The sequence below is a fragment of the Triturus cristatus genome, chromosome 3_1 (genome assembly GCF_964204655.1).
Source record: "Triturus cristatus chromosome 3_1, aTriCri1.1, whole genome shotgun sequence".
Lineage (NCBI taxonomy): Eukaryota > Metazoa > Chordata > Amphibia > Caudata > Salamandridae > Triturus > Triturus cristatus.
In genome coordinates, this window is record NC_140583.1 from 971,031,587 (window position 1) to 971,053,252 (window position 21,666).

The 21,666-nt window shown below is 43.8% G+C and overlaps 1 protein-coding gene across 2 annotated transcripts in view; it reads right to left on the reverse strand.

The window, feature by feature from the left end:
* Window positions 1-21,666, reverse strand: part of LOC146861338 (mitogen-activated protein kinase kinase kinase 5-like) — an 802,557-nt gene that overhangs the window by 399,394 nt on the left and 381,497 nt on the right. For both annotated transcript variants that reach the window (XM_085645620.1, XM_085645619.1), the window contains exons 14-15: window positions 9,330-9,420; window positions 7,684-7,817 (exon numbers count right to left, since the gene is read on the reverse strand). In XM_085645620.1, coding sequence (XP_085501746.1) covers window positions 7,684-7,817; window positions 9,330-9,420 — 225 coding nt within the window. The remainder of the gene's footprint in view (window positions 1-7,683; window positions 7,818-9,329; window positions 9,421-21,666) is intronic.

Sequence of the window (21,666 nt, forward strand, 5' to 3'; positions counted from 1 at the left end):
AAGAAACTGTTGGGACGTATCAGCACTACGCAGTGTCTCCTTCCAGACTCACTGGATCCCATACATGTTCTGAATTGTTTTGTTATTATTTCTCAATGTTGTATGCATGATAGTATAGATGAGCTAGTGGATAGGTATGATTGAAGGTCTGATGGATGAGTGTGTTCTTATCGTTTATCTTTGTATTTGCCTAATGTACTGAAGTATTGATATTATTGGATTGGGCATCAAGGTATGGCTGTATACGCAAAAACTGATGTGAATTAATCCTAGACCATGCACGAGTTGTTGCTGCTAAAGCAGTTTTATCCGCATGGAAGGAATTAACTTTGATTAGATTTTTTAGGATACATTTATAATTGGGCATTATCAGTTCATGAAGCCCAATCTGCAGGTCAATTTCATGTAAGCAAGTTAAGATATGGGATCGCCAGGTAGCAGTAGAGGCAGATTTAGTTATTTCAAGGCAGCAGTTGTTCGCTAAGGAAGCAGATGAAAAGAGTACATGCATTTCAAAAATACCCCTTGCACACCATACACTGTCTTTGGAGGCCAAACTCCAATCTTATTTCAGCTTGACCCACTGAGCTGGGGATCCCAAAACTTGCTTTAGAAGATCTAGCATTGGCAATTGTGGTGAAGATGGTGGAGGGGATTGTGGGGCAAGATAAGCAGGCCTGGTAGCCACGTCTTTTTGCTTCTTCAGAGGGATTTTATATGCAGGTTCCTCTGAAGGAAATTTGCGTTTGGCTGGTGTTTTAGCAGAAATATCCTGTATCAGGATTAATATAAATCTTTCTTGTTTAGAATCCAATTTAGCTTTAAGAAGGTCTAAAACTGGTTTGGGAGGCTCGGAGAGGCTGTCCTTAGATTTCAGCACCAGGATAGATTTGCTTTTGGGAGCGGAAGGCTTCAGCTCCAAAGCTTGTTTTTGTTTTGGAGCGGAGGGTTTCAGCTCTGAACCAGATTTGTCCTTCAACCCGGAGGGTTTCGGATCCGAAGAGGATTTCGGCCGACTAGGTCGTAAGCCGGAAGGCTTGACAATTTGTTTCGGTGTCGATCCAGGAGGCGGGGCGTCGGAAACATCGTCTCGGTGCCGACCTTGATCAGAAGGCAGAGGGAGATTCAGAAACCAGGAGAGAAGTGGTTACCAACAATCAGAGAACTCCCCTCAGTTTCTTCAGACAAGACGGAAACAATATTGAAGAGAATAGGGGGCCCCCCTGCTCTGACTCCGCCAAGTATGCACATGTCGAGCCTATTCCTATCTTCAATCTCTCCAAAACTGAGTTGGATGAACCCTCTATGCAACTACTATCTCGAGGCCTCTCCTTTGTACCCAGCACTTATCTTGAGCATTTTAAAATGAATACAGACATCCAAGCTTTTTTCTGAAAGATCAGATTAAAGAGATTCTTTGAAGAGAGACCGACAATAAAATAGGGCTTCGGCCCAGATCTGTTTTTACCCCTTCCTTGGATCAGGTGGGTGTCGAAGTTGGCATCTTTTTTAAAAAGTGAACACTAAAATACAACAACTTTTGGCTTATGTCCCCAAACCTCAGTACAACCTGGATTACGCAGAATATCAGGCTCTCAAACAACTTGCCCTTAACACTGATGTCACCATTAAACCTTCAAACAAAGGTGGAGGAATTGTAGTACTGGATAGTGCCACATATAAGGATCAAACTGAGGCAATGCTTAGGGTGCCTGAACATTATGTCAAACTTAGGGAGTTACCCTGAACAAAGAATTAAAACTGATATTCTTTCAATCACGCAGAGAGCCCTTGACCGAGGCTCTATATGTGAACAAGAGTTTGATTATCTTAATGTCTCGTTCCATAAAATTCCTATTATATATGGGGTCCCTAAGACCCATAAGAACCTTACCCTACCACCTTTTAGACCTATTGTTTCAACAATTGGGTCCCTCACAGAGCCGCTTTCCAAGTATGTGGATGTCTATTTACAACCCTTGGCATCCAAGCTTCCTGGGTATATTAAGGATACTGGCCATCTCATCAGTAAAATTGAAAGCATCTCATTTAATCCACACACCGATTTTCTGGTCTCGATGGATATCGAGGCCCTTTATACCAATATTCCCCAGAATGAGGCATTGGAAGCTGTGAAGAGTGTATTGGACAATGGGGATAGCGCCTGTGATCATCTTTTTGTTCTGGAATGCTTGGCTATCATTCTTAAGGAAAATTATTTCGAATTTGATGGAAGTATTTACAAGCAGATACAAGGAGTTAGCATGGGCGCAGCTTGTGCGCCCAATGTGGCTAATATCTTTATGGGAGCCTTCGAAACAAATTACATCTTTTATGAAGTTGCTCCTTTTAGTGAGAATATACTCCTCTGGCATCGTTTCATCGACGATATTTTCTTTATTTGGAGAGGCCCAGAAGAACAGCTCGAGGAATTCACCCTTTGGATTAACCTTTGTGATCTCCATCTTAAGTTTAGTCCCAACATCGGTAAGGAAAAAATAGAATTCTTGGACATCTGGATCCAAGTTATTGACCAGAAAATAGAGGTTTCTCTCTATACTAAGGACCTTCACATTCAAAAATATGACTGTCGTACGAGTAATGTAGTGTACCTTATTCTGTGCCCCTGCCACAAAGGATATGTTGGTGAGACAGGTAGGGAGTTCAGAGTCAGGTTCAGTGAACACAAATCAGCCATACATAATAAACTACTTGGAGCCCCGATGGACACCCATTGGGTAGTGTGTGGACACACTGTGAAAGATCTACGCTGGATTATATTGGAACATATACTCCCCCCTAAGGACAGTAACATCGACGCCCTGAGATGAAAGAGGGAGGTATTTTGGATTTACACCCTACAGACATGTGGTAAAGGACTCAATGATTCCCTCCCCTGGGACAATGCCATTATATGAATCTGGTATCTCCTTTGTCCTAAGTGGGTTGGGTCTTTTTCATGACTACTGGTATTTCCTGGGATAGGAAGTTTTACTCACGTTTTTCTGATATTCTTTAATTCCTCAATAATGGTATTTTCTAGTACTTCAATCTGGAGGCTTAAACGCACTGACCGAACGTCTGTATTTTCATTGGCCTTATACTCCAGTGATCGGCTCATCTCAGTTTTCAATTATCACTATTTGAACTATTGGACGTCTATTCTTTCTTACTCCGTGCTTTTGGCCATGCTTATATTTTGCTAATAGCCACACTTGTTTGTTAGTGGTTTGTATAGGTTTTTGGTTATATTCTTTCACGTGTTATTATAATTTTTTCGTTTTTATCTTTACTCTTATTACAATTAACTTAATACCATAGCACTATTCCATCATGGCGGCTATTTTACTTATTGAGCCCCCTCTCTATGTTCAGCATTTTTACTCTTACCGCATGTTTACCTATAACCATAACATCATTCCATCATGGCCGACATTTTATTAATTTAGTCCTCCCTCTATGTTTAGCACTTAGCGCGCCAGTTTGGGACCTATTCTGGCTGCCCCTCTTTAGTCAGTCTACAATTTTGGGGATTTGTGCCATTCACCTTCATGTGTAGCCATTTTACTTTGAGCACGCGTCTGACTATAAGTAGCGTGTTCCTAGTTCCCATGCTCTATGACCGTATCGTTTACTTTGGGTCCCCACGCTGGAGTACTTAGGATGGTGAAAACGTGGTAAGTACTTTGCACTAGGTACCCCCTTTTTTGTATTCTACTAGTATATTGTGTAGCCACAGCCTGGCTACCTTTTAATTATTTTATTTCTTCATACCGCAGTACTGTGTTAATTTTTGCAGACTGTTTATCTACATGGAGCTTTGCCCGCGGTTTTCATTGTAAATTCAATCATTATCAGCAGTCACGACTCACCAACCACTTTTGGAATCGTAAGTGACTCACTTACCTATATCTAGTGGTTTGTTTTCCACATTGTTTGGTTAGTCAGTGGTTTATAAATGTTCTCTTTTTTCTCATTGCATATTTATTCTTTTGTACTTAGGCCATTTGAACGTGTCGACGTTTTTACCTTATAGATTGGCTACTTGATTTCCGTCCATATCCAATTATCTTCAAATCATTGGTGACCGTTCCCGATAAAGCTGTATATATCTATGTAAGTTATACTTTAGGGATTGGTCTGTTACATTTAGGACGCGATTGCCACTATTTGATTGCTAAGATGCCTATTTACTTTTTTCATTTTTCTCATTCCTCCTAGTTTTAGTTTAACCTTAGTGGACTTGGCTTACTAGCAGAGACTCGCTGCTGTGTATCTTCCCCTTTTTTAGGTAATACATTTGAGGCGTTTTTCCTATTCTCTTTAGGTAGTCTGCATATATACATTAATACATTTTTTTCCCATATCAGCCTTTAAATGCTTTAATGGACTACTTTTGCCTATGCACGCCGATTTAGTAGCCCCTTATAAATAAGCTAACTAGCTATACCATTACTGTGCATCCCCTACCATATTCTTATTCTTCCTGCGGTTTGAGTAATTTTCTAGACTGTCTATCTTACCTTTAGTAGTCTTAGTCTCATTTGTAGGTATCACTTTCCGTATTTTGGGTACTATTGTTGTCGTAGCTTTTAAGACAGTTATGTCTCGCAATTCTCCTGACCTTTTCTTTTATAATTACAAGTTTGTAGCCGCCTAGTCACCGCTTGTGTTTTTGTTTTGCTATGCTATTGGAGAGTAGACCCTATTATCATGTCTTTCTTTCTGTTTGTATTGTCTTTTTTGGATTTGTTTTCTTTAGTCCATTAATGCCCCTTGGAGGAGGTTGAATTGATTATACGCACTCAGTGGAATGAATCCCTAGAATGGATCTTTTTTCAAGTATGTGGGCTATTTCTATTCCTCTAGTTTCTACCTAAGTGCTCTGAGAGGTGGCGTTTGTCTCATACTATTTATTTCTTCTAGTTTCTCATTTTCTAATGTTCCTGCTTTGGGTTCGTTGTCCCTTACTCTGTATCTCGTTGCGACATATATATATCACCTATACACAACTATTCAATGATGGTCATATGTTCTATTTTTTCTACTTTTTCTTTTTAATTCTTGGAATGGTTCTTTGCTCCCCTCCCCTACTTCTTTATTATATATTTTTTCGAAGTACTCATTATGTGTTTCTCCCCCACAGACCAACAGTTTTAGCTTGAGTGAAGCCCGGCATTAAACCCAAACCATGGTCATAAGTAAATAACTTGGTTATCCCTATAAACAGAAATAATAATTGCGCCCTGAAGGAGCTTACAGAATTACATGGGATCTCCAAAACGCGCGTCGGTGCTTTTTGTCCTCGGTTTATTGTTTTTTTTTCTTTTCTGTATACTTTATTGTATTGTGTTATTCATTGTTTTGTTGAGTTTTCTTTGTTAGCTATTTTTGTGGCCCTTCTCATGTACTGACTTGGACGAGTATATGCATTTTCGCCGATTGGCTCTTATTATTCTGTTTGCTGGGCTCAGGTTATGTTTCTTTTTAATGTCTGTTATTTTTGTGTATCATGAATGAAAATGAACAAAAATGGATATATAATTAAGGAAAAATATATATTTTTGATAAATAAATGAAACTTAAAAATATTTTATAAACTTACTTTTGGTCTGTGGGTGTATTTAATCCAATGGACTAGTTGCCAACATTTGATGTATCAATGTGAGGGAAGTTTTTGTTTTTTGATACTTGTGATTTCCCTGCTGACTTCCCCACCTATTTCATTAATTCAGGGTCCCGCTTTCGTTTCTTTTGTAGAGGTGGCTTAGCCTTATGTTTTTTGGAACAGGTTTTGGGGCATGGGGTCTTCGGTACTCACTGCACCTTGTCCAGGAGGCACGTCTTCGGACTCCAAATCGATCTAGAGTTCAGAATCCGACTCTGGAACAAAGGCGGCCTGCTCTTCTACCGCCGACGCTTTGCCGTAATTCCTGCTCGGATTCTTCAGATATCTTCGGTGAAGTGTGTTGAATACTTTGGTGTTGCATTTCTCGTTGTCGAGCCCAACCATCATGTAAAGTTTTCTTCAACCGAAACTACCTACAGGCCTTGCAGTCTTCCTCCTTGAGCTCTGGTAAGAGGCACAAATTACAAACTTGATGTAGGTCGGTGCGAGGGTACTTGGCGCAGCACAGAGGACAGAATTGGAACAGAGTTCGTTCCATCAGTGGAAGGGGGGGACTGATGAGGCTAGGCCCAAGGGATGCCCCCGATGTTCTGAACGATTCAATATCCAGAGAAGAGAAAAATGCATACAAGAACAATACCTTCGAGGGTAGAATGGATTGCGCACCAAAGGGAATCCGAAGAACGGTTTCGAACTGGAGTGCAGCAATATAGGTCCGAACCAGATGGCGGGAAAAAAAAAAATCTAACAATGGAGTTGATGCCCAGGAGCACTATCACCGAATGGGAGAGTCCCCTTAGCTCGAGACTGGAAAGACTTCTTCGAAGAAAAACAACTTGCAAACATACGGACCCAACACTAGATGGCTGGAGTATGCAAAGCATGTGTATCTACAGCACACATGCCTCAAGCATACATATATATTTTAACTCTGGGAATTTCTCGGGGACCAACTCCAAAAGACGAAAGGGGTCAGGGTATCCCTATCCTGCCTCCTTATATGACTTTTTTACAAATCTTTTTAGAGGACAGGGGACTGAGTCCCCGAGTCCTAAAATGGCTGTCACAATATTTTGTTGATGTTGTGGCAGACGATCAGATCTTATCTTTTGATCTGTTGTGTCCGGGTATCCTCTCCGGAATTGATTATACATACATTTTGAATCTTAATATCTCAAAAACTACTGAAAGAATTTACACAAATTCACATAAAGCACACTTTGAGCAAAGATCTAGCTTTCTGCCATTCTGGTGTAATTCCATGAACGTTTTTTGGTTGCAACGTGTCTAATTTTCCAACTGTAAATATCAAGGGGAAATTGCGTTTTGGGACCCTCCCTCCTTTTTCTCAGACCTCACAACACATCATGCCCAAACTTTCCAGGGAGAAGTGGAAAATGGCACCAAAGTTATTAGCAGATTCTTATTTGGTGAAGCGCACAGTTAGAGGGGGCCTCTCCCACAGCGAGGGAAGCAGTTAGCATTTTCACTGTCCCTTACTGTAAGGGGTTTTCTGGCGGTGACAGGCAGTGAAAACTGAACTGTCATTTCGCTAATCTAAATTAGATGGGAAGAATGACAGGTCAAACTCAGACTGCCCTTAAGCCACATGGCCGTTGGAGGGGGTTAGTCACAGCAGAAACGGAGCAGTCTCCAGCATTATATACATGAAGTTCCACCTGCAAGTAAATTTGGTGGACAGACCGCATTCTTGGTGTTAAGGATACTCAGTCGCCGTTGTGATGAGTATCCTTACCACCAAGAATTAAATTGGGCCCTTAGTCTTTTACCTTAACAGTGTTATCGTTAAACGAAAGATCATCATACCTGGATCTCCTTCTTAGCACAAATACTGCCTCTTCATAAACACCTGCAGTTCCTTACACACATGCTGTCCCTCTGCACCTATACTGACCCCCGGCAACATACATGTAGTCCTACTTTGTGCACACAATGGCCTATCAGACACAATGCAGTCTATCGGTCTATATAACGCATAAAGCTATGGTACAATACTCAGTCTCTTCACACATATATTGCTCCTTTCTACACACCTGCTGTCCCGCTCAGGAATTTCCTTTATGGCGATTCGCACATGGCTATTCACATCACGTCCAGCGTAGACAACCCCGTAGGTCCCTTTACCAAGAATCACCCGATCTCCATTCTCAGTGAGCTCATAATCGAACTGAGAGAATGACAAGAGAGGGGAAAAAAAGGTGGAAACAGAAGACAGGAGCATAAGCTAGGGACAAAGAGAAGAGCCATTAAATCTTATCAAGGGAGAGAGATAACTAAACCACAGAGTCAAGATGGCGGCCAACCAAGCAATGGGATCAGAAAGAACAACAACAACAAACCCAGTGGGTCAGATATTGCACTAACAGCTGTGGGATCTGAGAGTGCGCTGGTTAAGCAGTGGGGTTGAGAGAGGCTGCTGTCCAAGCAGTTGGGCTGGGAGAGCACACTCACCAAGCAGCAGGCGTAAAGAGTAGACTGACCAAGATTATTGGTTTGGAGAGCACACTGACTAATGATTTCAGATAGAGCACACTGATTAAGCTGTGGAGTCCCAGTGTAATGATCAAGTGGTTCGGTCAGAGAGAGCACTGACCAAGTCCCTGGGTCTGAAAGTGTAACCTTTAAGACTGCCATGCACCACCTCATGCTCTGCAGAACCTTCTGCGAGGCATGTTACCATAGCGGCAGTTTTATCAAGAAAATGCCCCAAGGAGGGCAAGCTGAGTAGCACTGGCATTACAGCGGGAAATGTACCAGCAGGCAAGAACTGATGAACAACTGCAGTCTCCACATACCACAATACTCCTTGCACTTTCAGAAGTCTGCCATATGAAACTATACCCCAAGGATTTCCCTATGCTTGGCGCCTTCTACAGTCCGCTCATAGGCCCAGGCCAGATCCATTTGCACACAATGTTTTTTCCGGTTGGGCTGCATTCCAGACCTACTAAAGATGGAAAGAATTAATATGTCTCCCTGAACCTACGAGACTGTCCCAGTTAAGGCTAGAAAGATACAGGCTCCAATAAAGAGCCTACTTCTATACTTAGTCTTTCCCAAGTACAGCAGCTCTGAATTGTCTGCCACATTTCAGGGCAGTGACTCTTATTCCCCAATTTTACAGCTTTTTTTCTCTCCAGTAATCTGAATATTTTGAGATCACTTAAGATTGTATAATAGATTAACTCTATATTCATAGAGGTTTGAGTCATCACATCAATTACAGTGAGTGTTATGTAAACCACAGTGAAATTCTGCTATCTTTCCTTTTCATTTCCCCACAAACTTCCATTCTTGTTTAACTTTGGAATGCTACCACGGCAGAATATTCCCATGTGCCGGATGCATCTCCCAGGGTTCTACATTCGCTTCCTCAGTGCCACTGAAATGTAGTCCTAGCTGACCTACCTCCCCAGAATTAAAAGAGAATCCCCCATGTAAACCCAAGCCATGTTGTGAGGAGACAAGATACTCCACTGAACAGATGCAATGAGACCACCATATACTTGCTGAATCTGCTCAAAGCACCTCTAAACCCACTTCAAATCCTCCGTCACCTCACCCTTCACAACCTTATCCCAGGGACCAAAACTCCAATTCAAGACACATTTGTGGCCTCGTCAGGAGCAGACATCCCTCGCACCCATACAAATCACCACAGCCCCCTGTCTAGCATTACCTCTGGGAAGTCATCAGAAGTGCTGTCTCCTCCATCTTCCCCAATTGTTAGCTCATGCTCTGCCGTGAAGTGGTGAACCGCATTACAGAACCTGTCACAGATAACATAATTCACTGCACCAGCTAGAAATGAGTCAAGGGACATCAGCAACATGAAGTAAATTAAGACCAGCTTCTAGGACAGAAAGGAAGGGAGTCTCAACAGAGGATGAGAGAGGAGACTCAAATTAGGAGATTTAGGAACAAAATGAAGGAGAGGAAAACCAACAGAGGAGGCGAGGAGACTGAAGTGAAGAGGAGAAGAGAGACCCAAGAGAGAATAGAGGGGGCAAACAAAACAAAAAACAGAGAATGGAGAAAGAAGGGGTTCTCTAAGAGCGAAACAGAAGAAAAACCCCATAAGTAGAGAAAAGAAGCTATCAGGGCACATTGAGTCCTTTTACATGCGTCCTGGGTCAGTCTGAGCCGACTGGGGCTTATCCCTCTGGATTAAAGTAATTTTCAACTTGCCTCCGAGGGTCCTCATAGTATTGCACTTCCTCTGAAATGCCCAAGCTTTTTTTGTTTTAGCCCTTAATTCTCTCAGGGTAGTGTGGTTAAGAAGTCAAAGTACTTCAGCAGGGGGTCTGGGGTTAGAATCTCAATCAATGCAACATAGTACTTGTGAGTAACATGAATATACTGATACTTATAAGAAGAAAATGACTATTACAAATGATTAAGAGACCGTACACTACGACATGATATAGACTGAAAGCCACAGGTGTTAAGTACCTTTCTGGGCCATCGAACCAACCCCAAACATGTTTGCACTCCTACTTTGTAGGTACAACAATAATATAGTTAGCGTTGGTGCTGATGAACAATTTTATCATAGAGGATTTTTAAGACAACTGAGATCTTTCAAGAAGCATTTGGTTCTAGCAAAAAGCCAATCGGTTAAAGGTACCAGACAGAGGGTATGGATTATGTTATTTACCCAGTAACCATCTGTTCTTGGCATGTAGAGCTGTAGATTCACATGTTTTGCATACTCCTGCCATCTAGTGTTGGGTCCAGATGTTTGAGAGTTGTTGTTCTTCGAGGAAGTCTTTCAAGTCGCAAAGTAAGGCAACTCCTCCTTTCAGTGATCAAGTGCATGGGCATCGACTACATTGTTACATTGTTTTCCCATAAGAGGGTGAGAATGGAGTAAGTGAGTGTAGTAAAGAGATGTCCATGCATATGTAATGTAAATAAAGAGAGCTGCAACAACTACAGGTGTCCGGGGAGGTGGGAAGATGCATCTAAATCTACAGCTCTACATGCCAAGAACAGATGCTTACCGGGTGTGTAACACAATCCATTGTAGGCATGTGTGCTGTAGATACACATGCTTTGCAAAGACTATATAGAAGTGTTCTCCCAAAGCTGTGGCTAACCAGTAGATGTTGCAGTTGTCTGAAAAAGGATCTTTAGCACTGTTTGTCCTACATTGGCTTACTGGCATGCTAGCACATCCACACAATAGTGTTTAGTAAATGTGTGTGGTGTGGACCATGTTGCTGCTTTACAGATACCAGCAATAGGAATGTTACCAAAAAAAGGCCATAGATGCCCCTATTTTGCAAGTGGAATGTGCTCTAGGGGGTATAAAGTTATTTTAGCTTTAGCATAGTGGGTTTGAATGCATTTAACAATCCATCTCGAATTGCCTGATTTAGAGATAGGATTGCCTTTGTGAGGTGGAGAAAATGCAGCAAAATGTTGCTTTGTTTTACGAAAATGTTTTGTCCTATCAATATAATACAATAACACTCTTCCAACATCAAGCGTGTGAAGAGCTCTTTCTGCTACAGAATCCGGTTGCGGGAACAACACCGGTAATGCAACAGATTGGTTAATGTGAAAAGCAAAAACGAATTTAGGGACAGGGGTATTGATTTGTCCTTAATGTTGCAGCAAGCCACCTATTGAACGGCTGGTGTTGAATGATTTACCTGTTTAAAGTATTAGTGCTACAAAGACGTAGACGGGAATTCCTTTGGTTTGTACATATAATGTTAAGGTATGTATGGTGTTCGCTTGGGGGATGGGGTGTTTTCCTTGGTCTGATGCTCTGAAGACCTTAGGGGTGGGTGATATACAGTACTTGGTGAATTTACATTATGCATGTCAAATGTACTTGGCTTGCTGGGCTCCGCCCATAGGGTACAATGAAAATTCAATAAAATCTGTTAAAAAAAGAAAAATAAATATAGGGAGAAATTTAGGATTGGTGCGAATAACTACCCTATCTTTATGAAGCTGAAAGGGTTCTTCTAAAGTTAATGCCTGTAGGTCACCAACTCTCCTTAATGAAGTGACTGCAATGAGGAAGGCAACCTTCCATGAAAGGAACTGCAAAGGACATAAGTGTAAAGGATCAAAGGGTGGACCCATGAGTCTTGCAAGTACAATGTTAAGATTCCACACCAATGCCGGAGGTATTCTGGGTGGAATTATTCTTTTTAAGCCTTCCATAAAGCCTTTAATCATAGGAACTTTGAACAAGGAAAAATTATGTTGGTTTTGCAAATATGGAGCAACTGCTGCAAGGTGCAATCTAATAGATGGATAAGCTAGACTAGATCGTTGTAGATGAGGAAGGTAACAAATAATGTTTTGAACAGAAGCATCTTAAGCATTAATTTTGTTATCACAATAGATAACAAAACATTTCCATTTTGCTGCCTAACAAACTCTGGTGAAAGTCTTCCTTGCTTCTTTTAAGATATGCATACAGTCTGGTGGCAGATTTAAATATCCAAACTAGGATTTCAGGAGCCAAATCGCTAAATTGACCTCCTTTGGGTCCGGGTGCCTGAATTTGCCATGGCTCTTTGTGAGAAAACTGGAGTTGAGATGCAGCTTTTGATGTGGAATCACTGACATAGTTCAGTTCTAACAATGTGGTGAACCAAGGTTGACGAGCCCTTGTGGGGGCTACTAGAATCAGTGTGAGAGATGTTTACCTGCGCTTCGGAACCAGAAACGGAAGAAGTGGGAGAGGCAGAATAGCGTAGACAAATACCTCTGACCAATTAATCCATAGGGCATTGCCATTGGCGAGAGGATGTGAGAACCTGGAGGCGAAGTTTTGGGCATTTTGCGATGTCCACTGTGGCAAACAGATCAATTTGTGGGAATCCCCATTCTCGAAAACATGGAAGGAGAACTTGGGGATGAAGTTCTCACCTATGTATTTGCGGTCTCTTTCTGCTGAGGAGGACGGCAATCTGATTGTTCACCCCTGGAAGGTGTTAGGACAGAAGATGAATTCTTTGATGGATTGCCCAACTCCAAATGGTCTGAGAGAGGTGTGACAGTTGGAGAGTGTGTGTCCCCACGTTTTTGAATATAGTACATAGCTGTCATGTTGTCCATGCAGACTAAGACAACTTTGCCTATGAGGTGAGACTGAAAAGCTTTGAGTGCTAGAAATACTGCTAGAAGCTATAGATAGTTGATGAGTAGATGTCTGTGCTTGGTGTCCCAGAGAACCTGAATTGTGTAATTCTGGAGATGGGCACCCCAACCAGATAGAGATGCGTCTGCTGTTAGTACGATCTGTGGAATAGGGTCGATGAAGGGCCGCCCTTTTGATACATTTTGTGGATTCCACCACTGCAGAAAGTGATGGGTGCGGCTGTCTACCAACACTCGATCTGTCAATAGACCCTGTTATTGATTCCACCGACCTGCTAAACTGTTTTGCAGGGGATGCAAGTGTAGTCTTACATGAGGCACTATTGCTATGCATGACGCCATCATCCCTAGCAATTGCATGAATGTTCTGGCTGGTAATTTTTGGTTGGCCTGAAACTGAAGTAACTGAGCTTGAATACTGCGAATTCTGGCTGTATTGGGAGAGGCTAAAGGTTTTTGAGTGTCGAGTGGCTCCCAGATAAGATTGTGTCTGTGAAGGCTGCAGGCGAGACTTTGATGCATTTACTGTGAAGCCCAACTGGTGGATTAAGTCTAGCGTGACCAGAGTGTGTTGTGGACACTTTTGGTGTGTGCGGTCTTTGATGAGCCAGTTGTCTAGGTACTCGAAGACGTGAATCTGTTGTCTTCCGAGATGAGTTGCCACTACTACTGGACAATTGGTGAACACTCTTCGGGCAGTAGTTACTCCGAATGGAAGTACTTTGAACTGGTAGTGTTTGCCTGCTATCACAAATTGGAGGAATTCGCGAGGAGCTGGATGTATGAGAATGTTATAGTATGCGTCTTTTAAGTCCAGTGTGGACATAAAATCGCCTTGCTGTAGAAGCAGAACTATCTGTTGAAGTGTTACCATATGAAAATGTTATGAGGGTATATACTGATTTAACACACCGAGATCCAGAATGGGTCTTGAGGAGCCGTCCTTTTTAAGAATTTGGAAATCGAGAACAATTCCCTGAACCTTGGTAGTTTAACAGAACCGGTTCTATGGCTCCTTTTTGTAAGAGGCATTACACCACTTGAATGAGTAACTGTAAGTGGTCTGACAACAGTTTGTAAGTGCGAGGTGAAATGTTTGTAGGATTGGTGGTAAGCTCTAGGCAATAACCATGACGGATAATATCGATCATCCATTTGTCGGTTGTTATGGATTGCCAAATGGGGCGAAACTGTTCAAGTCTTTCCCCAACAGGTGTTAAGTGATCGGGGGAAAGAGTGGGCAAGTCACGGTTTGTTAGGGTAAGGGGCGTTGCGTGTTGAGGCGCCTCTACCCCTACCTTTGGAATCATTTCCTCTATACCCTCCTCTATAAAAACCTCTAGAGGGAAAGGATTAGGTATTGCTTTTGTAAGTGGAAGCCTTTGGGTCTGTGAATGTGGTTTTGGACCCTCCTCTGTAAAAAGAGCGACAAAAGGAGCCTCTATTTTATGGGGACTGGCCCGCTCCCATGGACTTAGCCACTTAGGTATATATTTTTTTCTTTTTTATAGGGATTGGTCTACTACAGGACCAAACAGGTGTTCTTTGTCAAAAGGGGTGTTTAAAATGGATTGTTGTACCTCAGATTTAAACCTGAAATCCTAACCCATGCATACCTTCTGAGGAGAATGCTGGCATTTATCTAGCAGCGGTGTCAGCAGCATCTAAAGCAAATCTAATAGAAGAGTTAGAAATAAGCTTGCCCTCTTGAACTAACTCATTTGCATTGTTTTTGTGTTCTTCTGGGAGATATTGGAGCAGTTGCTCCATCTCGTCCCAGTGTGCTTTGTCATACCTAGCTAGCAGCCCTTGGGTATTTGCGATGCACCAGTGACTAGAAGCTTGAACAGCTACACGTTTGCCCGAAGCATCTATGAGCCTAGATTCTTTATCTGGGAAGGAGCATCACCAGATGTTTGTAAATTAGCTCTTTTGTGACATTGGATACTACAAGGGAGTCAAGAGGCAGCTGACCTTTAATAGAAATAGTATCAGATGGCGAAGGTTCGTATGTTTATCGACTCAGTCAAAATGCGTGCTTGCACTCGGTCTTTGAGAAGGTCATTCGCATGCCTCTCAGCGTTTGGAGTGTCTGACTTGACCTGTGTGTGGCCCCAAGTGTCTCAAATAAAAAGACCTCTACTAACATGTCTTTATTTAACTCCACACCATGGTACTCTGCTGCTCTAGCAATGAGTTCCTGGTAAGCCACATTATAATTTCCGTTAAAGCAGCCACAGCATGGAATTCCCTTCCTTTGGAATTACGTCTATCCAGGACTTTAGACTTTTCAAAAAACAACTTAAAACTTTTCTTTTTAATCAGCCGATTTAACTCTCTGCTCCGTCAGGTTTTGGTAACTGTTCGCGCCAGGACACTCCTGAGTATTTGAGCGCGGTATAAATCCATTATAACATAACATAATCAGGTGGGGAAGGCTTTGCAGGGTAAAGGTCTGGGTCATTGTTTAATGGAGGGTCAATGGTGTAATCCTTTAAGGGGTCTACCGGCAAATGAATATCTTCCTCATCAATATCTCCCTCTTCAGGCTGTGAAAGTGGAGACCTCGGAGGTGAAATGTGTTAAGTAGCTAAATGTGGAGAAGAGGGTGGTAATAGAGGGGGCGGTGGAGCTGGATAAATAGGGCTTGTAGTCCCATCTTTCTTTTTCTTTAAAGGAATCTTATAGTGAGAATCTTCAGAAGGAGGCCTGCGTTTAACTGGAGATTTAGCATGAATGTGTCCTGTATCAGGATGAATATAAATCTTTTGTTTGGGATCCAGTTTGGGATGAACAGTGTCCAAATTAGAGTCAGAAGGTTCAAAACTGCTGTCTTTTGATTTCGGCACCAAAGGTTTTGATGCAGGGATGGACTTGCTTTTAGGAGCGGAAGTTTTCGGCTCCGAAGGAATATGCTACTTACCAGTATGCATCTGTTCTTGGCATATAGAGCTGCAGATCTACACACTATGCATAGATCGCCATCTGGTGTTGGGCCCGGATGTTTGCACTTGTTTTTGTCCTGGAAAGTCTTTGGAAGTCATGAGATAGGTGGTGACTCCTTTGGATCATGGGCATCGGCTCCATCCTCAGATTGTTTTTCGCCAGCAGGGAAATTATGGCGCTTTGTAAGAAACAGGAAAGATGACCATGTATGCTGTATCTAAATAAGATAATACTGGAACAGATAAAGGTAGCCGGGGAGGCGGGTGGGCGTGTGTAGATCTGCAGCTCTACATGCCAAGAATAGATGCATACTGGTAAGTAGCATATTCCCTTCGAGGTATATGAGCTGCAGATTACACACTATGCCCAGATTGTATAGCAGTATCCCCTCGTAGCGGCGACTACCAGTATCTGTTGTAGTTTGAAATAGTGTTTCGAGTACAGCCTGTCCCACACTAGCTTGTTGTTTAGTTTGCACATCTACACAATAGTGTTTTGTGAATGTGTGCGGTGTAGACCATGTAGCTGCTCTGCAGATATCATCTAAGGGAATGTTCCCTAAAAATGCCATTGAAGCCCCTATCTTGCGTGTAGAGTGGGCTTTAGGAGGAACAGTTAATTTACGTGTTGCTTTGTGGTAGCAAATTTGTATGCATTTGACAATCCACCTAGCTATCCCAGATTTTGATATGGGGTTGCCCTTGTGTGGTGGTGAGAAAGACACGAAAAGTTGTTTGGTCTTACGAAAGGGTTGTGTTCTCTCGATGTAGTAAAGCAATGCTCTTTTGGCATCTAATGAATGAAGAGCTCTTTCTGCGACTGTGGCTGCGAGAAGAATACGGGCAGCTCCACAGATTGATTGAGGTGGAAGGGAGAAATGACTTTAGGAAGAAATTTAGGATTAGTTCAGAGAACAACCTTATTATGATGCATCTGCAGAAACGGTTCCTGAATGGTTAGTGCTTGTAGTTCGCTAACTCTTCATAAAGAAGTAATGGCTACTAGGAAAGCAACTTTCCATATTAAGAATTGTAGTTCACATTTATGTAGAGGTTCAAATGGAGGACAAAGCAAAACCATTAGTCTTGTGAGAACGAGGTTTAAATTCCACACAGGTGAAGGTGGTACTCTGGGGGGGAATTATTCTTTTGAGGCCCTCCATAAAGGCATTTATGGCAGGTACTCTGAAAAGTGATAATTGTTGTCTATTTTGTAGATATGCTGCTATGGCAGCAAGATGCAGTCTAATTGACATGTAAGCTAAGTTGCATCTTTGGAGGTGTAGTAAATAGCCGATGATGTGTTGGATAGACACATCTAGGGGATTGGTGGTGTTATGACAATATATTACAAAACGTTTCTACTTGGCTGCATAGCATGCTCTAGTGGTAGGCCGTCTAGCTTCTTTAACGATGTTCATACAGTCAGGGGGAAGGTTAAGGTAACCAAATTCTAGAACCTCAGGAGCCAGATCACAAGGTTGAGTTGAGCTGGGTCTGGGTGACTGATCTCTCCATGGTTATGGGTTAAGAGGCGTGGAGAGAGGAGTAACTTCTGGTGCGGAACTACGGAGAGTTCCAATAGTGTGGTATACCACGGTTGTCTGGCCCAAGTTGGAGCAATTATTTATTTATTTATTTATTTATTATGCAACTTATAACGCGCAGACTAAACCCGAAGGTATCAAGGCGCCTATCAAAATCAATAAACAATAAACAGAATATACAAAGCACCACTACGGGAATGCACGTGTAAAAAGGTGAGTCTTAAGCGCGGATCTAAAAGTTTGCAGAGAGGGACTGGATCTTACTTCCAAAGGGAGGGCATTCCACCACTTAGGTGCCAGGAAGGAAAAGGCCTTGCCTCCCCATCTTGCTTTTCTGACACGGGGTACAGAGAGGAGAAGTTTGTGACTGGAGCGAAGATTTCTACTGGGGTTATGCCGAGAAAGAATGGATCCCATGCTTGTAGGGCTGGGTTTAGCTAAGGCTTTATACACCAGGCACATGGATTTGAAAAGGATCCGGTATTCAACGGGGAGCCAGTGCAGTTGTTTTCGGGCTTCGGTGGCAGAGGCACGTTTTGGTAGGTCAAGAGCCAATCTCGCTGCCGCGTTCTGGACCACCTGCAAGCGCTGTAGAAGACTCTTGTTCAGCCCTGCATACAGCGCATTGCAGTAATCCAGTCGCGAACCCAAAAGAGCGACAGCAAGTTGCTTTCTTGCCTGGGGTGACAAAAAGTGCCTGATTTTCCTCAGAATGTGGATAATCCCCCAGCAGGTCGAAACAGTCCTGTTGACCTGTTGGCACATACTAAGGTTGGGGTCGATCATAACTCCCAGGTTTTTTGCTGACAAGGTGGGCTCGGGACATACGCCCAGCGAGTTCGGCCACCACTCCGCCGACCAGATCGGTTCCTTTCCTCCAAAGACCATCACCTCCGTCTTCTCCCCATTCAGTTTTAGTGAATTGTGGATCATCCACTGGCCAACTGCCTCCATGCAAGATCTAAAATTGGCGGCAGTTGATGTAGCTGGCTGGGAGAGAGAGACTAAGATCTGGGTGTCGTCCGCGTAGGAAACTACCTCCATCCCAAAAGATCTAATGAGTCTGGCAAGGGGGGTCACATAGATATTAAAAAGGGTAGGACTGAGCGCTGACCCTTGAGGGACCCCACATTGCACAGACAGGGATGGAGATAGAAACGATCCCAGCATTATCCTTTGTTCTCTATGGTCGAGAAAAGAGGAAAGGAGTCCCAGAGCAGGCCCGCGGACCCCAATCTCCCTCAGGCGAGATGTTAACACCACAGGAGACAGGGTATCGAAGGCCGCTGTGAGGTCTAAAAGGATCAGGAGGGAGGTCTGACCCTCATCAACTCTAGTGCGGATGGTATCCAGCACTATGGTGAGGGCAGACTCAGTGCTGTGTTCCCTCCTGAAACCATGCTGGGAGAGATCCAAACAGCCCGAGCTCTCCACAAATGCAGCCAGATGTTTATTTAGATGGGCTTCGAGCATCTTTGCGGGAGCCGGGAGCAGTGAAATGGGGCGAAAGTTCTTTAACACCCCGGGGTCCAGAGAAGGCTTTTTAAGCAAAGGTTTTACAACAGCATTCTTCCACTGCTGGGGAAAAATGCCTTCCTTCATCGCTCTGTTCATGATGTCAACCAGAGGAGGAAGGAGAGATTCTCTGCACTGCTTGAGGATCTTTAGCGGGCAGACATCCAACGGAGAGCCAGATTTAGTTTTATCAAGCAGGATTTCAAGATCCTGACAGGAAAGGGGAGGAAAGGAAATCAAATCCTGATGTTGAGAGGATTCAGCAACACTGGGCTCAGGGAGAGCAGGCAGCAAAGGAACGGCGGTCAGGGATTTTTGGACCTCCAGAGCAGCATAGATGTCGGCGATTTTTGACTGGAAAAAGGCGGCTATCTTGTTGCACAGGTCCTGAGAGGCAACCACAGGATCCGGTGTCTGAAGGGTCGTAAGGGAATCGACAATCCTAAAGAGTTCTCTAGGAGATGACAATGAGGAGGTGAGGGCCGTGAAGTATTCCTGCTTGGTCTTAATAACTTCCAGTTTGTAATTTTTAAGCAGGACCCTATGGGCTTCTCTATCCTTAGGGGCCCAACTAGAGTGCCATAAGCGTTCCTGCCTTCTTACTTCCTGTCTCCGAAGCCGGAGCTGTTCGGAGAACCAGGGAGCTGAAGGTCTTTTTCTAGCAGAATAGCAAGACCTTGCAGGAGCAAGTTCCTCTAAGGCCTCAGCAATGGTATTTTCAAATATAGAGACCGCAGTGGAGGTATCTGCCTCCTGAGGAATGGACAGACTGGTTGTCCATGGATGGAGGGAATCTTCCCTGATCTTTTTGAGGTTCCTTCGCACTTCCATGGTGCTCGAGGCCCTTCTAATATAGCCCCGTGAGGGATACATCATATTAAAGGGAACGGGCAGATGGTCCGACCAGGAGAGATGGAAGGGGCTGGCAGCTGTCAGCCTAGGGTCGTTAGAAAAGATACCATCGAGCGTGTGCCCCGCTCGGTGGGTGGGACCGTTCACCAGCTGGGTGAGTCCGCAGGCTGACATTATTTCTACCAAGGAAATAGTGTCGTGAGCCTCCAATAGCTCAAGATGGAAATTGAAATCACCTAGAATGGTCAGATTTTGTCGGCCAAAATAGGGTTCCAGAACCTGCATCAATTTCAGCCCAAATCCTGCTCTTGGGCCAGGGGGGCGGTAGACCAAGATTCCATTAAATGCTGGATTAGCAGAATCGGAGAGGGAAAAATATAGGACCTGGAATGTGTCCTTGGGGTCAGAAAGGGGTATAGTGTGGCAGTGAAATTTGTCCTGATATAAAATAGCCAGACCACCGCCAACACGGCCTAATCTGTCAAATCGAGTTAGGCAGTAACCCTCAGGGACCGCTTCAACCAGATCAGGACCCGAGGAGTCTTTGGCCCAGGTCTCCGTAATAAAAACCCAAGAAGGTGTTTTATCTAAGACCAGTTCCTTGAATACAATGTTATTTTTAATGAGCGAGCGAGCATTGAGAAGAAGACAGGACTCGCTGGGATTTTTAGATGTTGATAAAGAGCAAGACTCCGGAGGAGCAGAGGAAAGAGAAAGCAGAGGCTCATCTGCATCAATCGGAAAGCACGCACAGCTAGGACATGTCAAATAATCCTCAGGTCTGTAGCGATGTGAGCAAGGGGCAGGGGCGGGCTTAAGCCGCAGCATTTCCCTTAAAGAGTATTTCAGGACAGGGGCGCCTGCCTTGTAATGGCCAGTGGTCCAGCCGTCCAGCCCGTCCTCAGCGCGGACGGGCGCAGACGGGCAGGACTCAGGCACGACTCCGGCGCAGGTTCGGCGCGTCCGCTGAACGCGTCCGCTGCGCGGAGGCATTGCCTTCCGTTTTTATAGTGGCCAATAGAGAGCGTGGAAACGCTGCCCCAAACCAAGATGGCCGCCAAAGTCGATTCTACCTGGCCGAGGCTCGGCTATCTCAGCATCCAAATCGGCTGAGGGTGATCCGAGTATCAGGGTGAGTGCTAAGTTAAACAAGCGGGGGGCAGGGGGATAATTTCTGCCACTTTTACATCAAACAGAGTAAATCAGTCACAATTACTAAACAGTGCAGCTAAGCTTCGTTTTTCAAGCCAAGTGCAGTGGAGTTAAAAGCTAAAAATACGGCGAGGATTTAAAAGGTGCAAAACGAAATTATAATCAAACAAATAAAGCAGCAACCTCCCGGCTTCCGCCTCAGGAGGGGATTAAATGCACAGCGAATAGGAGTGCTTGATAGGGGATGTCCTTTTATAGTGGCCAATAGAGAGCGTGGAAACGCTGCCCCAAACCAAGATGGCCGCCAAAGTCGATTCTACCTGGCCGAGGCTCGGCTATCTCAGCATCCAAATCGGCTGAGGGTGATCCGAGTATCAGGGTGAGTGCTAAGTTAAACAAGCGGGGGGCAGGGGGATAATTTCTGCCACTTTTACATCAAACAGAGTAAATCAGTCACAATTACTAAACAGTGCAGCTAAGCTTCGTTTTTCAAGCCAAGTGCAGTGGAGTTAAAAGCTAAAAATACGGCGAGGATTTAAAAGGTGCAAAACGAAATTATAATCAAACAAATAAAGCAGCAACCTCCCGGCTTCCGCCTCAGGAGGGGATTAAATGCACAGCGAATAGGAGTGCTTGATAGGGGATGTCCTTTTATAGTGGCCAATAGAGAGCGTGGAAACGCTGCCCCAAACCAAGATGGCCGCCAAAGTCGATTCTACCTGGCCGAGGCTCGGCTATCTCAGCATCCAAATCGGCTGAGGGTGATCCGAGTATCAGGGTGAGTGCTAAGTTAAACAAGCGGGGGGCAGGGGGATAATTTCTGCCACTTTTACATCAAACAGAGTAAATCAGTCACAATTACTAAACAGTGCAGCTAAGC